At 45.7% G+C, this 15,486-nt stretch overlaps 1 protein-coding gene across 1 annotated transcript in view; it reads left to right on the forward strand.

The window, feature by feature from the left end:
• Positions 1-5,452: 5,452 nt before the first annotated feature.
• The window catches only part of LOC309380747 (acyl-CoA (8-3)-desaturase-like), a 29,914-nt gene continuing 19,880 nt past the window's right edge, over positions 5,453-15,486 (forward strand). Inside the window, exons 1-2 of the mRNA XM_081930859.1 lie at positions 5,453-5,750; positions 11,976-12,086. Coding sequence (XP_081786985.1) covers positions 5,562-5,750; positions 11,976-12,086 — 300 coding nt within the window. The 5' untranslated portion in view covers positions 5,453-5,561. The remainder of the gene's footprint in view (positions 5,751-11,975; positions 12,087-15,486) is intronic.

Genomic DNA, 15,486 nt, shown 5'->3' on the forward strand with positions numbered 1-15,486 from the left:
CAATGTCACATCACACTTATTCTGCAGGATCTGCACTATATGCACTGTATGTTTCTAGGTGCCAGCACCGATGTAAAAATGACATGGGTTTTCTTAGCACAAGCCCTAAAATCTGGCAGTGTCCTATACAGTCATTATATAATCCAGCCCTCTGGCATGTTTGTACCTCTCTCTCCAGTGTCAAAGCCTTGGGTTTGGCACTCATCCTCAGCCACAGAAAGGAAGACTAAGAAGGGGAATGAATTCACTGTATTTACTTTTGAGGATAGTGTTGGTAGCCAAATAGGCAAAAGGCTGCACATTGTAACTGCGGCTTGGGAAAAGAGTATGGAGTAGCTTTGATTAAACAAAAGATCCTGTGTATTAGAAAGCAAGAGAGGGGCACCGAGTTGGAGGATTATGTGTGGGATAATTAGGCTGAGAATTACAAACAGAGAGAGAAAATGAGAGGAAGAATGAACATACAAAGAGGAAAGAAAAATAAGATAGAGGAAATCAAATGTGGAGGTGGGGGCTGGGAGGAGTATGCTTAACAGATTTATTTGAGACAGGTACATTTAATCTCTAGAATTGAGGAATATGCCTCATACAGCCATGCTGCCTCATATTCAGATAGGCATCTCATTTTATTTTATTTTAAATTAATTTCAGATAGGCATCTCAGTCCAGCAACAAGTCTACTGATGTCAGAGGTTCTTATATGCAATCACCATGGGTATTTGCTGTGGCCTTCATGGCATAGTTGGCTACAATGAAACATTATTGTCCTAAAACTAACAGCTGTAAAGCTAAAGGTTTTTTTAAAAAATGTTTGTTTGTATGATACAAACTTTGCACATATAGAACAATTTCCCAGTCCACGATTATGTGTAACATGGTTGCAGTGTAGCAGAAGTCAGTTAATGGTAATAAATTTTACAGTGTAGTCAAATAGCCAATGTTAGCGACTGATTGCATGTTGGAGAGAATACCAGTTCAGATGTACTGTACAGAAGTTCAGCTTTTTCACATCAGCTTCCAGAATTCCAAACAAGCAGAGCTCTGGCTATCTGTATTCCTGTCTGCTTCTCCTCTTAATAGAAAATGGGGACAGTTTTCAGAGTTTCAAATGTTAGTAGTCTGAAAGTAGTCATTCTGCAGAGAAAACAAAACTAAAAAAAAGAGAAAAAAAGGGAAAGAATATAGAGTGGCTGGCTTGATAAACCACATCTCTCTTTTGAGTCACAGTAGTTTATTCCTATCACCTACTTTTCTACTGTCCTAAAAATTAAATCAACAGTGAATTTACTCAGAAGTAAGCCTCAGAGAGTGCAGTTTACAACTGTTGTTTTAAGGGCTTTCTCCTCTCCAAAATAAGCCAGAAGCCCATAAGCAATAATGAATGCACAAACAGCACATAAGCAAAGATAAACAATAATAAATCCAAGCCACTTAATTAATTGGTGGCACGGTAGTCTGTTACTTTGGATAAAAGATAGATAAATATATAAATCAATCAAAAATTTATATAATGTGCCACATGGGCACTTGATTGCATAAATTGCACAGCTAAGCTATGAGTAGAAAACTGCTTGAGATAGTATGTTTCTACAGAATGAGTAAAATGTTTCGCTTTACAAGTTAATTGCCAATATGCAGAAGCACCACATGGGAAATAGCTCAGGTGAGAAGTTGTTTTGTGCAAAACATGACTAAATAGAAGACTACTATGTATTTAAGACTACACAGGAGTATCAGAATTAATTGCCCTGCCCTTCAGATTTTTATTTTGCTCGTTTCTCTTATTTATCACGTGTCTCTTACCACAGAAGGAGATGCTTCCACTGAGCCTAGGGCTTGCCGATCGGAAGGTTGGCGGTTCAAATCCTCGCAACGGGGGTGATCTCCCGTTGTTCAGTCCCAGCTCCTGCCAACATGGCAGTTCGAAAGCACGTCAAAGTGCAAGTAGATAAATAGGTACTGCTCTGATGGGAAGGTAAGCGGCGTTTCTGTGCGCTGCTCTGGTTTCATCAGAAGCAGCTTAGTCATGCTGGCCACATGACCCGGAAAACTGTCTGTGGACAAACGTTGGTTCCCTCGGCCAGTAAAGTGATATGAGCACCACAACCTCAGAGTCGTTCGCGACTAGACTTAACTGTCAGGGGCCCTTTACCTTTACCTTTTTATTTATAATTTATCCCCCAGAGCTGCATTAACATTTGTCAAAAGGCAGTTTATGCATGATGGACCTTTTAGATGTTGGGCTTGTCCCCCCCCCCTTTCCACCTCAAGTAAATTCTCTGACCTCCTACTTTCCTTTGCATTGTCCTTTCTCACCATATTTATTGGGTAACCTATATGTATTGGGTAGTTGTACATCTCTGCCTCAAAGTTAAAATATGATGTTTTTGTACGATCTTTCCTAACATGTAAAACAGAGGTGGGTAACCTTTGGTCCTCCTGATGTTGTTTACCTCAAACTCCCACCAGCCCCAGTCAGTATGGCCAATGGTCAGGTTTTATGGGAATTGTAGATCAGCAATATGTGAAGGGTCACAGTTTCCTCACTTCTATGTGCACATCATCCACATGGATAATTATTTCCTACATTTCAAGGATGGGAGCTATTTCTATGACACCCTGAAACCAGATTCTCAAAACAACTTACAACAAGAATAAAAGGAAATCTAAAGTACATACAAGCAAAGAGCTCAACAATAATACATATTTAAAACGTATACAAACTAATTCCAATTCCTTTCTTAGGCCAATCAAAATATAACAGAACTGTGTTGTGAGTTTTTGAGTTCTCCAGAACTCTTCATAGATAGTAAACAGAACAAGGGACGGGGAGGAAATATTTTTGTCTGATGTTGAAGCCTTAATGACATTGGAATTTTTCTAAAGTGCCAACACCACTACCTTTACATTTTATGCTACATGGAAAATAAATAAAAAATGGCAAAGATTAGACCTGGAGCAGATTGAAATATATCAATCTGAAATGCTGTCAGCCAGGTGAGCCTCTACTGCTTTTTAGCATTTTAATGGAAGCAGCCATGGGAGTCCCATGATGGGTCAACTTTTCCTAAGTGTAGGAAAAAATAAATGTTAAAAATAGTTTTTAAAACAACAACATTGCACGGTGTAGTAAATGTGTGGGCACTCATTCCGCCACAGTTTTGATTTTAATAGGAGAGATTTAACACATCTTTCTCAATGAAATAAATGGTGTTTGGGTTGGAAAGTGCCAAATGAATGAATGAATGAATGAATGAATGAATGAATGCAGTCGGGGAATTCGGTTGTTCAAATGAGATCAGGCAAATACAAACGAAGGCATGAACCCCAGGATTTGAAGCTGGAGATATGATAATAATGGGAATCTGATGTTTTTCTGAGGCTTGTTCACACATCTTGTCAGATAGCTAATCATGGTATTGTGCTTGTTTTAATCAGAATGTGTCACAATGCAAAACATATGTGGTCTGTAGCAGCCATTCATCCTAATATTGCTCAGAAAATGTACTTTGCAGCTACATGCAACATTTTATAGATTTTGTCACATCGATGAAGTTATTCACATAGAAACTGAAAAAGTGTGAGCAACAGACTAGATAACAAGGCAATCAGACATTTTTTTGGAATAGCAGAGTTCAGTGAGTAGTCTGTTCGAGTATGTTTCTGTTAATTACCTTTCACCAGAGATGAACTCACTGTAAATGCAGATGGCCACAGCTGGATGCCAGTGAGCATATAGTAGCAGCTGCTTTTGCTTCTTATGTTGCTTTCATAACAATGACCTTATTCTTGGCTGTGTCAGGTCCTTTAGAGCTCGGTGTGTATTAAGTGTGAAAGAATTGACTCTTTGGACCAGTCTTACGAGTGTCTTCAAAATCCACTACACCTTTGGCAAAGGCTGTTCTCCAATTGGAGCACTTGCAGGCCAGTGTTTCCCAATTGTCGGTGCTTATCCTACATTTTTTAAAATTTGCCTTGAGAGAGTCTTTAAACTTCTTTTGTTGACCACCAGTATTATGCTTTCCATTTTAAAGTTTGGAATAGAGTAGTTGCTTTGGAAGACGATAATCAGGCAGCCAAACAACATGACCAGTCCAACGAAGTTGATGTTGAAGAATCATTGCTTCGACACTGGTGATCTTTGCTTCTTCCAGTACACTGGCATTTTTTCCAGACACACTGTTGATGGAATCTTTCAAGGAGTTGGAGAAACGTGCTAAGAGGAAGGCAGATTTGGCAAACCTTCACCATGATCAACTATGTTCCCACTGTGGAAGGACGTGTGGGTCCAGAATTGGCCTCTACAGTTACTTACGGACTCACTGTTAAGACTGTGTTCATGGAAGACAATCTTACTCGGCTATGAGTGATCGCCAAGAAGAAGAAAGAAGGAAAGAAGGAAAGAAGGAAAGAAAGAAAGAAAGAAAGAAAGAAAGAAAGAAAGAAAGAAGACTAGTAGCAAACTGCTCTAGATTGCCTACTAATCAAGGCCACTGTGCAATTTTCTCCTCCAGCCACCAGTTTAAGCACTGTTTATTCTGGCTGACTACTTACAACTAGCACCTGACATCTAGGCTGGGCACCTCTTCTATAAGGGGGTGCTGGCAAGTCTACGAAATGTAACATTTTCTCTCTGTGAGTGATATATATTTTCTGTCTATGCAAAGCAGTGTTTTTGGGCGTCATGCAGCAGATGCCAGCTACTGGTTTGTTGCAAGAGAGAAAGAGATTGGCTGCTGCGAGGAAATGAGAAAGAAGTCTGAAGATTTTGCAAGTGTATAATAGCCTTTTTGAAAATCAGGTGATGCTTTAGAACCAGCAATGTCACTCTAAGGTCAGTGCTTGCTTGACTCCCTCCTGCCCAGGCCGCAGGGATCAGGGTAGAGAAAGGAATTGCAGGGTAAACTTAATGGGCATCGGTGGAGGTAAGATTTGGATCAGCTGCAGTGGGTGCACATTGGTTTGCCATCAGATCAACTGTGCTGGCATTTTTTGTTCTGTGCTGCACATTGTATTGTTGCATGCCACCCCAATCTCCTAGTGGTGTGAGATTTCAGGGTTCTCCAGGCGATATAAAACAGTCATTGAAGCTACTGAAGGACTATGGACTTTCGTAGAAGCCACCCAGCCAGCAACCAGTTCTCATTTGCGCGCGCACCATCCCCCCCCCCCCCGCAGTCCTTTTTTATGTAACGTCTTGGCAAAGGCAAGGGCTTGCTAAATATCATCCGGAACGGGACCGGCACGAACAAAGACCATGGGATTACGCAGCCCGGCATCTGCCGGGGCACAGGCAGCGGCGAGAGGGGGGAGCGGGCATCCAATGCGGGCGAGGGATTTCCTGCACAATAAAGCCGGAGCTCTCTTTCTCCCAGCGAGCCGGCAGAGCCAATAGGCTCTCGCGAGCCGGGCGCGCAGGGTGCGGGGAGGCGTGTCCCGGGCGGAGCGCGCGGCCGGCTGGGCGCTCGGGGGTGGCGGCTGCTCGGCGCCGCTGGATGGGCAGAAGCGCTTCGGCCGCCCGGGGGTCACTGACTGTGGCATCGTGACAGCCGCCGGCGGAGATGGCAAAGGCCGAGATCCCCGCGGCAGCCCCGCGGCTCTTCACGTGGGACGAGATCCAGCTGCGATCGGGCAGGACGCCGGAGCGGTGGCTGGTGATCGACAGGAAAGTCTACGACATCAGCCAGTTCCACAAGCGGCACCCGGGGGGCTCCCGCGTGATCAGCCACTATGCGGGGCAGGACGCCACGGTGAGGGGGCCGAAAGAGAGCGGGGGCGTCAGAGGGGATGCCCCACGCAGCGAAGCCGGGGAGCTCCTTCCCGGGCGAGCGGTGGGGGCGGAGATGTTTCAGGGGCCGGGCTGGAGGGCGAGAGATGCCTGGAGGAATAAGGTTACTGGATAGGGCGGCATGTGTGTGGTGTTCTGCGCGGGCTTTACTGGAGAAGTGATCATTGTTGCGACCCGATCCTACACGTGTTTACTGGGACGCAATCACCGAGACTTAGAATCGTAGAGTTGGAAGGGACCACGTGAGTCATTTAGTCCAAGCCCCTGCAATCCAGGAATCTTTTGCCCAACGTGGGGTTCGAACCCGAAACCCTGAGATTAAGAGTCTCATTCTCTACCGACTGAGCTATTCAGTGCAAAGCCATGCTTGAAATTCCAACATCTGGAGCCCACTCAGCCACACCAAGGGCCCTGGAGTGGCCTAAAGATCCTGCAGGGATTTCTTCATGGAGAGGCTGTGCTTTATACTCAAAAGGACAGGAGTTGCCATAGGCAATGATGAATATTTAAACATAAGAAATAACTAACTGACCAATCACGTCGGTTCTGCACCCCCAATAAAGTCCCTAGCTATGCCCATGAATATATGGTGAGGGATGGAACCTGCATTACACTTTCTGACTGGAGGTAGAGAAAGAAAAATAACTCTGCACATGCTCAGAAACACTTATTTCACATGTCTCACAGTGATCACTTTTCTAGTTGTAAGAACATGCCGTACATTCACTATGCTACAGGGACAGATCACCTGTGGACCTCTGGGTGTTGCTGGCCTCCCAGCCTTCTTCAGCTTTATGCAGCATAGGCCATGTGGTCTGGGGTGGAGTTGGGAGTCCAGCAATGTTTAGAGGACCACAGGCTCCCCATCCTTTTTGTAGGACTCGTACAAAAATGAGAAGGCTATGAATGAATTTATGCCTATTTGTGTGAGAGAGCAGGAACTCTGGAAGAGAGGAAAGCACGGTGTCTGGCCTGTGTGCTTTGCTAGTTTGTCTGTCTGTCTGTACTATGTCTATCTATTTGTTGGTCTATATGCCTCACTCTTCTTCCCAAAGCATGTTCAAATAACCCCCATAGAAAACTAACATGGTCAGGGAGAGAGCTAGGCAGACCGTTTCTCCCCAATACATTTATTTCCCATGTGTACTGTCTTGTACAAGTACCAACTTGAGAATGAGGATAACTTTTCAAAATGATGACTGCAACCTATTAGGGCTGACCCTACCATTAGGCAGAGCAAGTCAATTGCCTTAGGTCTCAGAGGCTTGGTGGGGCAGCAGTGGCTTCACGCATCCAGCCATTTCTCTTGGACATTTTCCTCTGTTAGAGACCAGAGCTATGTGTGCCCCAGGCCAGTCATCCACCCCCATAACCATCCTGCTACTCTTGGTTGCACTGGAGGATGCTATCCTGTTGCAAGGATTGAAGTAAGATGCAGTTGCCAGTCTAGTCAGTATCTGGGTGTGTACGTATGTGGCAAATTATCCTTTGCTTCAGGCAGCAAAATGTGTTTGGGCTAGCCCTGCTTATTAGGCATCTATGCAGTGTTCTATTTGTGTTCGCATTAGAAGTGGCTCTCCTGATGGGGTGGAGCTACAGCACTAGCCTTCTGGCAGTGGGGGGGGGGGGGGAGGTGGCGGGGAGAATGGTGTGCTGCAGGCACACCGGTGGAGTCAGTCTGGTGCTCCTGCCGGTGGGTCTGCACCACACTGACCTCCACCCCCCTTCCTGGCAAGTGGCAGTGACATCTGGTATTGTGAATCTGCCCCACTATTTGCACGTACTAAATTTAAGTTTAGCATGACATATATGCAACCAGGAATCAGCCATAGCAAGCCTAATGTGCCTCCCTTTTGTCCCACCCCCTTTGCATAACCATAGCTTACCACGCCATCCAGACTTGGAATTATGATTAATAAAAACTTAACTTAGATAATTATGGTGTGAAGTTGATTTGCCTGGAACCAACCCTTAACCATAGTTTGGACCAGCAACAAACCATGGTTAACCATAAAACGGGAGCTTCCAAACCTTTCTGTGGAAAGAGAAGTGGGGAGCATTTGCTTATCTGCAGGACATTTCACACTTCATACTAAACTGTGATAGATACAATAAATACCTGTTAAGAGTCCAAGTGCTTGTTTATCTACACAAACTTGTTTGTAACTCCATGGGAGCGCTGTACTGGGGGAAATGGAGAAGCAGTAGGTTTGATAAAGGTTAAGTAGTCTCTGTGGCCTTCTGCCCTATCCCATCAGCTTTCCACCCCAAATCTCCTCCTCCAGAAATGGCTTCTGTCTAAAAGGAAGATGAGGATTTTGTTGCATGCACTGTGTGTTAATGTTAGTTAAGCTGTAAGTGTCAAGTCAAGTAATGCCATTTTCTTCTTGCACATCCTCATAACCACCTTGTGGGGCTGGCTGCTATTCTTTGTATTTTACCTTGGAGAGCTGAAGTGGAAAACCACAAGTATTTGATCTGGGTTTAAAACCCAACCACAGCATAGACTTATTGCAGTCATGGCTAAGCTCTGATTTGAACCTAAGTCATTACAGTACTGCACTTCACTGATGGGATCCCAGAACAGCAGAAGCTTGGATTAACGGACCTCCAGTTTACGTAGCATTTACGTGGCTGTACTTTTTATGGAACTCAGATAGTCCTGTGCTTACAGTGAGGTTTCTGTCTGAACCACTTCTCACAAACTCACATTTCAACCGGTCGTGCAGCCACTCTAGCCTTTTTAGAAATGATAGTGGTGGCATACTAAACGGCAATTTGTGTTTGTGATGAATGGCTCAGCTGTCTGACTCATCATGTACATAGCACAATCCAGACAGAAAAAAATGCATCTGGCAATGTGCATCGTGGCAGTGTGAATTGACTCTGAATAAGCCGTGTATTTTAGTCTGGATTTAGCAGCCTTGAGGACATGCTGAAAGCTTAACACTTGTGCAGTTGGAAACAAAGATGAAATACTGTTCATCTGGCAAAAAAAGCTGTTATAGGTCATATATATATATATATATATATATGCTTTCGTAGATTTTCACGGGTACAGGAATGCAGGTTTTGGTGTCCTCGGGTGTCTTCCCACCCCAACTTTTACACGGGAAGACACCCGAGGACACCAAAACCTGCATTCCTGTACCCGTGAAAATCTACAAAAGCAAATATCTCACCTCTACGGGGAGGAAACCTTCCAGCTGCATAGACACCCCAACTTTTACACGGGAAGACACCCGAGGACACCAAAACCTGCATATATATATATATATATATATATATACACACACACACACACACACACACACACGGAAAATCTAAAAAATGTAAGAAAACGAGAGGTTCCCCTTCTGCTTCCTGCTGCCCAGCTAACTATTCCAGTTCCAAGAAGGTGATTTACAAGGTCCCTCTCTATCGCCTCCCTCCTCTCCCTTTTTCATTACTGCCGGGTTTTTACAACAGCCATTGTGAGGATTGGCTGAATCTTATGGTACCACCGTCTACAGATCAGCCTACGAACCACCCCCTTTCCCCCTTCCAATGAGAAAACTAACAGGAAAATACCGTTCCCCACTCCCAGGATTCAGATAAACTTAGGAACAGGATACAATCTCTCTCTCTCTCTCTCTCTCTCTCTCTCTCTCTCTCTCTCTCTCTCTCGTACATCCAGCACTGGAAGTAGTTACATCAGCAGCATTTTAAAGCACTTTCCTGGCCAGCCTTAAAGGGCCAGCACCATCGAAAAGCACACAAATTAAGGATAGCATGTGTTGATCAGTATCGTGGAAAAGAAGGAAAGAATAAAAGCCAATACAGAGATTTTTTAGAAAGGGGACATTTTCGGTCTGAGGGGTGTCAACAGCAGAGGCATTATAGTAGACAAGAAGAAACCAGCTTCTTTCCTGAGGTCCTCACACCACTTGAACAGAAGAGCAACTGAGACTATGTCAGTGTGATATAAATATGTTGTTGTTGTTACTATTTATTCGATTTATATCCTGCCCTTCCTGCCAAAGGAGCCCAGGGCAGCAGACATGACAATACAGTAATAATAAAACAGCTTAAAACATGTTTAAAACATGCTATAAAAAGTGGATTATGCATCAAACCCAGGTCTGAGCACAAACTGGAATGGTTCCAGACAATCTCTTTCCTCCAATAGTGCTTTCAGCTGAACTAAAAAGACCCTCTTGAGCATTTGAGGCAGATTTAGGACAGTATGACCTGTTCTCCCCCACTGGGCACTGAGCCTAGTGAGTGCCACAGGGTGTCACAACTATGACATAGTGAATTGAGCAGAACGGAAGGCGAGAGGCGGGTGGGGTGCTTAATTTTGGCCTTGTACATGGCACTGCTGAAATTTGAATGACCAAAGTCCACCCCTGTGAGCACTTTTACCTCAAATGTGGGATGTTAGAAGTCTGGAGTACCCCCTGTCTACAAACCTGTTTCTTTGGGGGGAAGCGCACACCTTCCCTGGACATTGTGGGTAGGAGGTAGTGTGTCAGACCAGGGTTCAAATTCTTATTCAGCCTGAAACTCAGTGGATTGTTGCGAGGGGAGTGGAAAACTGTATACGCCACCTAGGGCTCCTTGGTCAGGTTGTGCACCTAATTATCACACTGACTTGAGGGCACAGGCTTGTTTAGGTGACACAGGGCAGGCCATGTGGTACACACAGCTTTGCCTACTCCCTACTCAGCATTTGCTGCCTGAGGTAGCTGCCTCACTCTGCCTTATGGTAGGGCTGGCGCCTTGTTATACAGACAAGCTAAATAGCACATGGAGAGGAATGTGAGGTTGCAGAAGTTTTGCTCTGCCTTCTTATATGTATCTGAATCAATATTAGATTAGGGTTGGGAGGCCTTTCAGTGACAGCCAGGAAAATTCACATGTTCTTATAAAACAAGGGTTATTTGCTGGTATTTCTACACAACCCGATCCCCAGCTTTGTCCTGTTTATAACACTCAGGGACTGAATGGATGGTTGGCAGATATCTATCAATTATTTATTGTATTTGATTAAAAGCCATCACAAATTCAGTTACAGGTCCAGCAAATGAAATAAAACCTATTAAAAGAGATCCAGAAATATACATCCATTTACATTAAATCAAATTAATGAATCCCTGCGCAATCTACAGAATTGTCTTTTATGTAGCCAGCACAAATACTTCTTAGCAGCTTTTGCAAATAAGGCTGTTTTATATGTGACAAGCGGGTCGCAGTCAGATAATAGCCAACATATTTTCACTTCGGGGTTCTGTCCCTGTAGCGGTGCCAACATCTGTTCCAAAAATATATCTCTGGGGTTTAGATAGAGCTGACAATGGAGTATATAATGGGGAATATCTTCTATTTCACCTACCCCGCAAATACAAAATCTTAAATGCCTTGGGAATGATGTGGGCTTTGTTTGAAAGCAGAGAGCTGTAAATGCAGTTCTCAGGGAGGGAAAGGTAAGTGTCTGGTTTATAAATGCAAACACATTTCCAGAGCGGCACCTAGTGGCCAGAAGGAATAACTGTTACCCAGGACTTTTAGTTGTCTTCTTGAAGCCCTTCAGAAAGTCTTGGGAACAAATGCCTCAAATAAAAATAAAAGCACAGGAACAAGGAAACCAGTGTCCTGGCTAGAAATCAGTCGAAGGACCATCAGTATCTGTGCCAATGCTACATGTGCCAGAATGTGAAGCTGCAGCCTTTAGAAAAACTCAAGTCAGAAGGTGAAAGAGGCTTTTTGGAAGAGGAGACAAAAGAACATTATTTGGATATGAGATAATAGTCAGGATATGACCGGCAGGTCTTTGTTTAGAGCAGGGATGGGGAACTCGTGGCCTTCCAGATGTTGGACTACAACTCCTGTCATGACTGGGCTGATAATTAGAGTTCAGCAACAACTGGAAGGCCTCTAGAGGAAATGATGAGAGGTTCCTACGCTGAAAAACTTGACCAATTCAAGGAAAAAGTTAATGGAAAAATGTGGCCATTTTGGATTGGAAAGTATATTTTAGGAAGTTCAGAATGGGACCAGCAAGCTTCACTAGCTAGATTTCCCCACATTGACCTAGGGATGCCAATATCATCATGCCTATTTCTTGACATTTTTTAAATTAACATTTAAATTCTGCTTTCTTGAAGCACCACTAGTTTACTCACTTCATTCCACTGTGGTTTTTCAGGATCCCTTCACAGCATTCCACCTGGACAAGACTCTAGTAAGAAAGTACATGAAGCCCTTGCTCATTGGGGAGCTTGCAGCAGATCAGCCCAGTTTTGAACCCAGCAAAAATGTAAGTTTCCTTTAAAAACAACAACAACAACAAAAGATATAGTAATAACATTACTGTGGAGATATCTATCGATCTTGCCTTATCGATGGGGCCGCGACCGGGGACAGCTTTACGATCCGCATCAATCACCTACAGCGGTTTATAACGGGTCCGGCACACTTCTTCACAGCTGCGCCACTGTTGCTCCCTTCAGGTCACGGCTTAGCAGAGTTGAACACAGCGTGTAAAGCAGTCTTGCTTCTTGTAAGCACACATAGACAGGTTCGTCTATTTACAGCTCTTTATTAAAACATTACAGCAAACAAAGTCCAGGGCTTCTTTCAGCCATGTCTCCCTCACAGATACACAGAGGGAAGAAGTGAAAGTACAGGGAAAAACTCCTCCTTCTGAGCTTCTAAAAGCTTCTGTCTCCGCCCAGCTTCTGTAAGCTGACGTAAGCAGGTGACACACACCAGGGGAATTTAACCAGATAAATTCTGAACCATAACACCCCCCCTTGTGTCCCTGCGTGATACCTGTGCAACATCTTCAGTAACACCTTGTGAGATCGATCCCTTCCCCAATGCCTTGTGCCCTCCCTTGGCAAACCTGTTTGGCATTTGTGAAACCACCTCACAGCTCTCAGAATCGCACTGTGCGAAACTTACCCACGCACCTGTGGCTTGATACCTCTCTGGTGGGATACCCTTCGTTGTGCGACTGGACCTCCTAGGCACAAACTCAGGTGTTTCCTCTGACTCACTTTGATCAGCAGGTGTATCCTCTGCATCATGGAACTCACCCTCTGACTTAAAGCGTCTTCGAATCCTCTCCATTACACTCACAGGAGAACTAGGCGCACTCTTGGGCAGTCTCTTAACAGCTTGTGGAGATGCCACATCCTGCTCTTGACCCTGGTCAGTGACCTGGTCGTCATCAGCAGCCTCAGCCCCTTCTTCCTCTGCCTCATCAGAACTGTCTTCTGGGTCAGAGAGACAATCTGAGAGAACATCACGCCTGACAGGAGTCTTTGACTTTACCTCCTCCTCTAAGAACTCAGCGTGTTTACTGATCAGCACCTTACTCTGATCACCTGATGGGTAAGCAAAACGCCATGCACGGGCATCTGGCTCATACCCACAGAAGATCATTTTCTGGACTTTGGCTCCATCTGGCCCTTGCAAAGCCTTAGGCAAAGCGACAAGCGCAGGAGTCCCAAACGTCCGCAGAAAGTGAACCTGGGGTTTGCGGCCATTTAACAAAGAGAACGGTGTGTCACCTACCAGTGAATTGTAGACCCGATTCCAGGTGAATGACACAGCCCTAGTAGCCTCCAGCCAAAACTCAGGAGGCAACCTGGCTTCTTTCAGCATCACCTGTGCAGCCTTAACCAGAGCTCCACTCCTCAGCTCTGCCACCCCCCCTTGCTGGGGTGAATTAACTGTGTGGCGTATCCCTCTCTTCTGCAAGAACTTCTGCAACGCAGAACCAGTGTACTCAGCATTTCTGTCACTGATGATCTCTTGAACCCTGGTGGAGAACCTCTGTTCCACCCCCTCAATCCAGCTCTTGATCAGCTGTGCTGCATCCTCCCTGGATTTGAGACCATGAGCCCAGGAACTCTGCGAGAAATTATCCAAAAAAGTTAGGAGAAACCTGGCCCCCCCTAGACTTGGTTCCTTGACAGGACCGGCCAAATCTATGTGTACCAACTCAAAAGGTTTAGTGGCCACACGTTCCACCTTTGGGTAACTGCACCCTCTCACCTTTGCTTGCTTGCAAGTGTCACAATCAATGGCACTTCCACAATTTTGAATCCTACACCCCGTGGCAACCTCGGGCAGAGTCTGCAAGTCCTCTACCGACCCATGAATTGTTCTCTGATGCCATACGCATGCACATGTAACATTATGAGCGGGAATTGTAGCACGCTGGTTGGGAACTGTAGCACGCAACGCTTGTGCTTTCTCAACCTTCCCCTCACCCCCAAGAGACGTCTTAAGAATGAAAAGATCATTCTGTCCCTTCCGCACTTTGGCTAGTAACCTCCCTCCTCTGGAGATTGTGCAGACATCATTTTCAAAACAAACTTTGAACCCCTTACTTAACAAATAAGGCACAGATAACAAACAGTGATGAATCTCTGGAACAATACAAAAATCCACCGTCTCCTGTAAAACAGAAAGAAAGACATTAGTGCATTTGCGAACTCTAGTTTTCTGTCCATTCGCGAACTTAATAGTTTGCCCCTTCGGAACTGCTGTGCAATTCCACCTCTCGACTGCAGGGATCTCTGGAACCATGTTGCGGTTAGCTGCAGAGTCAATTACAAGGCTGAGCTGGAAATTTTCCACTCCGCCGTCTTCAAACACTGCCATACTCGCAGAAACTTGATAAGACTCTTCCTGTTGTTTACCACGACCACCTGGCTCAGTTCCACGCCTGCCTGTCTTCCCAGGCCTGTTGCCATGGAAACCTGCCTGATTCCCATGGGAAAAATCTTTGCAAACATCCAGCCTTGGCACTCTGCTCCGGTGGGGGCAACTGCCACGCCGACGTTGAACTCCAGTGGAAAAACACTGCCCGGGGCTCCTCCCAGCTGGCCTGGCCTTCCTCCTTCTGGAACGGCTTCTCCCAGCAGCGTGGCCCCCCCTGAAGCTCCTCTCTGCTTCAGCACAAAGGGAAAGTTGTTTAAACTTGCCTTTGGAACTCTTCGCCCCCCCGATCTGCTCACTAGCGCTCCTAGAGGCTAAGACATCGGGAACAGGGCCTGCCAGTCCAGCCTCTCCAGGGCTTCCTCCAGGACTCTGGCCTTTCGCTAACGCCTCACACAAGCACGGTGCAGCATTAGTACAGCTGCCAGCAATAGTCCCTTCTGCCCCCTCTGGGGGCCCACAGCTTCCCTCAGCTGTGTGTTGACTCTCAAGAATGTGCCCAGCGCCATCTTGCCTCTCCCCTTCTGATGCAGCCGCATCTAGGCCATGGCGTTCCACTCCTGCTTCACAAGCCTCACGGAGTGCTAGCCATGCAACCCCAGGCCTCTCAGCATCTAGGACAATAGGCTTCAGCGCATCACTTACATTCTCTGCCAGAAATACTAGCACACACTTCTCAGCTTCGCTCAGCTCTGTTGCTGCTCCAGCCGCTTTCTGTAGTGGCTGGACTGCCTCCCAAAGGCTTTCTCCGACCAACAACAGTTCTACGTGGAGACTCCACGTCCACCAGCCTTCGCGCGTCAGCTTTTCACATGGTAGCTTAAGCTCAAAACCATGCTTCTGGAACTGCGCCATCTTCTCCCGTTCTCCCAAGGTGCCCCAAGCTGTACTTACTCCGTACCAGCTTCCTCCGGCCTTCCCTTCCGTGGAGAAACGATATTTCAGCTGCGTCTCAGCCCCCAGCTTTTAGCTGCTTTTTCAGCTCC

This window comes from Podarcis melisellensis (assembly GCF_964234715.1).
Source record: "Podarcis melisellensis genome assembly, chromosome: 1".
Taxonomy (NCBI): domain Eukaryota; kingdom Metazoa; phylum Chordata; class Lepidosauria; order Squamata; family Lacertidae; genus Podarcis; species Podarcis melisellensis.